Below are 6,483 nucleotides of genomic sequence, written 5' to 3' on the forward strand. Positions count from 1 at the left end.
CCCACGAATGGAATATAATTGTTATCATCATCATCAACCACCATCACCATTAGTATCATCACAATCATCATATCAATATCGAAATGGTAATCACCATTACCATCACCATCACAATTCCTACACCACCACCATCACCACCACCACAAACAACAAACCTGCCAATACCACCATACCACCGACACCATCACTGGCACTATCGCCACTTTATCTAATCGTTATCATTACCATTATTATAACTTTTACCTCCGTTATTACCCGTATTAGCAATAGTGGTGCGTATTAAAGGGCCTAATTTGGAACTAACATCATCCTTACGGCCTTTTTGAATGTCATTTCGGCCCGTAATACCAAGATGGCATTTCCTCGCATTGATGTTGCTGTCGTTGCGTCGGTTGTGGCCTGGGTATTGATTTGCAATTCGGTATTCTGGCCTGGATCCATGTCTGACGGGTTGTTTCTTGGCCATTCTGTTTCTTGGACGGCAAAAACACCTCGCCGTGTTGATGGAATGTCGGGCAAGCAGCAGAAAAGATAAGGTTTCTTTTTAAGAAGAAAAGGAAAGAAGAAAAAAAAGAGAGAGACTGACAAGAGAAAAATGGGGAAAGAAAAAAATGGAAAAAATACAAAACACAAAATAGGTATCACCTTTGTATGCATATAGTGCGTTCTCTCTCTTTTCCTATCTCTATCTATCTATTTATGTCTCTATCTCTATCTCTCTTTCTCTCTCTCTCTTTCTCTATCTAGCTATATATATACATATATATATATATATATATATATATATATATATATATATATATATATATATATATATATACATATATATATATGTATATATATATATATATATATATATATATATATATATATATATATATATATATATATATATATATATATTCTCTCTCTCTCTGTCTCTCTCTCTCTCTTTCTCTTTCTCTCTTTCTCTCTCTCCCTCCCTCCCTCTTCCTCTCTCTCCCTCTTCCTCTCTCTCCCTCTTCCTCTCTCTCTCTCTTCCTCTCTCTCCCTCTTCCTCCCTCTCCCTCTTCCTCCCTCTCCCTCTTCCTCTCTCCCTCTCCCTCTCTCTCCCTCTTCCTCTCTCTCCCTCTTCCTCTGTCTCCCTCTTCCTCTCTCTCCCTCTTCCTCTCTCTCCCTCTTCCTCTCTCTCCCTCTTCCTCTCTCTCCCTCTTCCTCTCTCTCCCTCTTCCTCTCTCTCCCTCTTCCTCTCTCTCCCTCTTCCTCTCTCTCACTCTTCCTCTCTCTCCCTCTTCCTCTCTCTCTCTCTCTCTGTCTCTCCCTTTCTCTCTGTCTCTCTCTTTCTCTCTCTCTCCCTCTTCCTCTCTCTCCCTCTTCCTCTCTCTCCCTATTCCTCTCTCTCTCCCTCCTCCTCTTTCTCTCCTTCCTCCTCTCTCTCTCTCCCTCCTCCTCTCTCTCTCCCTCCTCCTCTCTCTCTCCCTCCTCCTCTCTCTCTCCCTCCTCCTCTCTCTCTCCCTCTTCCTCTCTCTCTCCCTCCTCCTCTCTCTCTCCCTACTCCTCTCTCTCTCCCTCCTCCTCTCTCTCTCGCTACTCCTCTCTCTCTCCCTCCTCCTCTCTCTCTCCCTCCTCCTCTCTCTCTCTCTCTTTCTCTCTCTCTCTCTCTTCCCGTTTTTCTTTTTAGTCATTTACCGCAAGTTGGGTCGTGAAGAACACTTCCCGAGGACGTCGAATCCCGTCTCCTCTACAGTGTCGAGAGCCACGTCTTCCTTTCAGCGGAATAACTGAAGATTTTTTTTAAGCACTCTCGCATCCCGGGCTAAAGAAGCATCCTGGGTAGAGCTTTCCCGGTACTCCGCAAAGCTCTTTCTCGGAAGCTCAACGGTGGAGTGTTCTCTGTTTTTTTTTCTTTTCTTTTTTTTTTTTGTTTTTTTTTGTTTTTTGTTTTTTTTTTTTTTTAAGGGGGTTGGGAGAGTGGGGTTGGGGGTGGGGGAGGGAGGGGGTATATGTGGTTAATGTCTGAGATGTTAGAGAGGGGAAGATGTAAAGAGGGTGATTGATAAGAAGAAGGAAGGTAGGTGAAATAAGGGAGGAGGTAGTGGTAGTGGTGGTGGTGGAAGACGAAGAGGAGGAGGAGGAGTAGGTGGTGGAAGAGGACGAGATGGAGGTGGAAGAGGAAGAGGAGGAGTAGGTGGTGGAAGAAGAAGAAGAAGAGGAGGAGGAGGTGGTGGAAGAAGAGGAAGAGAAAGAAGGTGGTGGATGAGGAGAAGGATGTGGAGGAACAGGAGGAGGAAGAATAACAGGAAGAGGAGGAGAAGGAGGAAGAAGAGAAAGAAGAAGGGGGGGGGTCATCTTATGTTCCTCGAATCGTCACAATACATCAGACTAAAAACAATAAACCCCGATAACGAACTTCCTTGATTGTCTATTCTTCCTCCATACTTCCATGCATTATTAAAAAAAAAACATATTAGAATAAAAAAAGACAAACACAAAATCGAAATTAATCTTCCCCAACAATTAATCTGTTTTATCACGCGTACAAGCCTTTGTTCCTCCATTAACGCCCAAACCCATTTTTCACCCGAAGCGCAAAATATTGAGAAGAAAAAAATGAAAAAAAAAATGTGTCTGCAGATCTTCGGGATTAGCGACGCGTCCTTGTGGGAGACTACGGTACTTCTGCCTCCTGCTCACGGCCAAAGGTAACACTGAACGGGCCGAGGAAATGCTGTAAATGTGAGGAGACAGACAGATCTAATTTGATTCGGTTTCCCCAGCGCGGATGGCGGGTCGGGAGGGGGTAGGGGGTGGGGGTGGAGGATGGGGTGGGGGAGGTGGGAGGGAGAGGGATGGGAGAAGAGGAGGAGGGAGGAGGTGAGAGGAAGGGGGAGGTGGGAGGTAGCGGGATGGAGAGGAGAGGGAGGAAGGAGGTAGGGGAAGGGGAGGATGGAGAGGAGAGGGAAGAAGATGGGGGAAGGGGAGGAAGGAGAGGGAGGCGGGATGTGGGGGAAAGGGAGGAAGGAGAGAAAGGATCTGGGAGCTAGGGGAAGGAGGGACATAGAGGAAGGGGAGAGGGAAGGGAGAATAAGGGAATAAGGGAGGGGAATATAGGAACGAAGGGAGGAGAACAATAGAAGGAAATGGGTGAGGGGAGGAAGAAGGGCAATGAAGGGTCATGGGGGAAAGGAAAGGGACAAGAGGGGAGGAGTAAGGGGAAGCAGAGGGGGCAGGGACAGGGGAGTGGGACAGGCTGAGCAGGGGGAGGGGGGACAGGGGGGGGGGGATGGAAGCCTGGCCGCTGCTTCACGGGAAATAACGGCCAAGAAATGACTCACGTGATGTCGTAACCTTTTCTTTGCGTTTTACTTTACTATGAATGAAGAAGACTGCAAAGACTGTTCATTAACGTAGTGTAGAAGAACAGTGCGTTCCATATTCTAAACACAATAGATATTTATATGAAAATAGGACGTAAATTAGAAGTTCCTGCATACAGATATGTGATATGAAACTGAAATTTAGAAAAAAAATGAAGAAAAAAAAACTTGCACTGACAAAATGTCCCCTCGAGAGCAGAATTATTGCCACACGAAGGCAAAAAGTTAAAACAGTTTTATAAAGGTCAAAAACCCCTGCAAGAGATGAAATCCTCTGGCATGGCCGAAACTGAATGACCCTTCGGTGTATATGAATGACGCAGAAAGTTATTCATGAAAGGCTCTATATAATTTCCTGTGTTGTTGGCAAGGGCTTCGCCTGGCAAATCTTGTGGATAGACTGTTATACCAGAATATACATACATATATATATATATATATATATATATATATATATATATATATATATATATATATATATATATATATATATATATATATACATTATATATATACATATATACATTATATATATATACATATATACATTACATATATACATATATATATACATATATATATATATATATATATATATATATATATATATATATATATATATACATATATATACATACATATATATATATATATATATATATATATATATATATATATATATATATATATATATATATATATATACATATATATACATATATACACATATGCATATATATATATATATATATATATATATATATATATATATATATATATATATATATATATATATAATGTATATGTATATGTGTATATATATATATATATATATATATATATATATATATATATATATACATATATATATATATATATATATATATATATATGTATATATATATATATATATATATATATATATATAATGTATATATATATATATATATATATCTTTTTGTTAGAGAGAGAAGGCGAATTTTGCATAAAGGCTAAGATAAATCAGAAAAAATGTGGATTATTCATTCACTGTGCCTGTGTCAAAATGCGGAATATATATATGCATGTGCACTGTAATTAGAGTGGATGAGACATTCTTTTGTTTTTTTGTTTTTGGGGCTGTTGTTTTTCTGGAGTTGTGTCTCTCAGCTTTAGGTTCTGAAAGTTTCCAAATGTTTTTTTTTTTTTTTAAGATGATATTTTTGAGACATGGTTCGTGTTGCTAATACCTTGAAATATTTTCTCTTTCCCTAACAGCATTTTATATCTTAAATCCTCCCTGCCGTGAAAGTGTAGAAAAATAATCTGGAACTAAAAAAGATTTTTTCGGGAGCATAAAAAAGAGACATTCCACGCATATAAAAGCAAATTACCATGGAGAAGAGAAAGAAAATGTTGTCTCATTCAATGTTTTTCGGCCAAAACTGGAGCATCTGAAACCGTTCATCATAGCTGTGAAAGTGGGGGCTGCTCGCCCGACGCACCTGCACGCATGAACACAGCTGTCAACTAATGCTATCCAACAGTAGCCAGATGGGACATCGGCTGCCTTCAGTCGCTCTTCTAATGGCAGGTGAGCATTGCACTTCCTACTGTATTTTGTGGTGCACGTGGAATAATCTTTTGTGTGTGTGTGTGGGAGGGGGGGGGATTATTTGTACATAGGTACGTTTCGTTTCATCAACTTTTCCTTCCTTTTTCTTTTCTTTTCTTCTCCTTTTTTGGTTATATTTGACCCCCCCCCCTTTCTTGCATAGTGCAATACTATCGATTCTATAAAGAATAGTAATCCGACGCCCCTCCCCTTATCCCTAACCTTTCCAACCCGAATAAAACGACTTTTCCATCATTATACATGGCTTCGTCTCGTGTCCAATACTCATCTGGAGCAGGACACTGGGTACTGGACACCTGGTGGCGGCGGCACTTAACTAGACAAGAGTGTAACACGGGAATGGTATGCATGGGAGTGGATGACTCAGACGATGAAGGAATATATTCATTTCCATTCTGACTTTTATTTCTATGTGTATTTCTTCTCCTGTGTTCATTTTCATTCTTACTTTTATTTTTATATGTATTTGTTCTCCTTTCATTTTCATTCTTACTTTTTATTTCTATGTGTATTTGTTCTCCTGTGTTCATTTTCATTCTTACTTTTTATTTCTATGTGTATTTGTTCTCCTGTGTTCATTTCCATTCTGACTTTTATTTCTATGTGTATTTGTTCTCCTGTGTTCCTTTTCATTCTGACTTTATTTCTATGTGTATTTGTTCTCCTGTGTTAATTTTCATTCTGACTTTTTATTTCTATATGTGTTTGTTCTCCTGTGTTAATTTTCATTCTGACTTTTTATTTCTATATGTGTTTGTTCTCCTGTGGTTATTTTCATTCTTACTTTTATTTCTATATGTATTTGTTCTCCTCTGTTCATTTTCATTCTGACTTTTATTTCAATGTGTATTTGTTCTCCTGTGTTAATTTTCATTCTGACTTTTTATTTCTATATGTATTTGTTCTCCTGTGTTCATTTTCATTTTTACTTTTATTTCTATATGTATTTGTTCTCCTCTGTTCATTTTCATTCTGAATTTTATTTCTATGTGTATTTGTTCTCCTGTGTTCATTTTCATTCTGACTTATTTCTATATGTATTTGTTCTCCTGTGTTCATTTTCATTCTTACTTTTTATTTCTATATGTATTTGTTCTCCTTTGTTCATTTCCATTGATTTTTATTTCTATATGTATTTGTTCTCCTGTGTGTTCTCATGTTCTCAATCTGGAAAAGATGTTATGAGATATGAGTTATTTCATCGTGTTATTGGATCCAGATTACTTTTTTTTCTGGTCATATTATGTTATACAGGATATTTGATTCATAGTTTTAGTCTTGGTATTAACACCTTTCCTTGTTTTATCCTAAACATTTCAAATCGCTCAGCAAAACCTTTCTCGTCTGTGCAATTTGATGTTAAGAATCATTTAGTTAAACAATAATAAAGCCTACAATATTAAGTAAAAAAAAAAGTGTGATAAATAAGAAAGATTACAACAATTATGATGATGATAATGATAATGATATCAGTAATGATATCAATACTGATAATAATAATGATGATAAAGG

At 38.1% G+C, this 6,483-nt stretch overlaps 1 protein-coding gene across 3 annotated transcripts in view; it reads left to right on the plus strand.

The window, feature by feature from the left end:
- The window catches only part of LOC113828148 (basement membrane-specific heparan sulfate proteoglycan core protein), an 80,320-nt gene that overhangs the window by 18,621 nt on the left and 55,216 nt on the right, over positions 1 to 6,483 (plus strand). For all 3 annotated transcript variants that reach the window (XM_070118159.1, XM_070118040.1, XM_070118106.1), the window contains exon 2: positions 4,614 to 4,929. In XM_070118159.1, the coding sequence (XP_069974260.1) occupies positions 4,869 to 4,929 (61 nt within the window). In that variant the 5' untranslated portion in view covers positions 4,614 to 4,868. The remainder of the gene's footprint in view (positions 1 to 4,613; positions 4,930 to 6,483) is intronic.

Source organism: Penaeus vannamei, chromosome 1, assembly GCF_042767895.1.
Source record: "Penaeus vannamei isolate JL-2024 chromosome 1, ASM4276789v1, whole genome shotgun sequence".
NCBI lineage: Eukaryota > Metazoa > Arthropoda > Malacostraca > Decapoda > Penaeidae > Penaeus > Penaeus vannamei.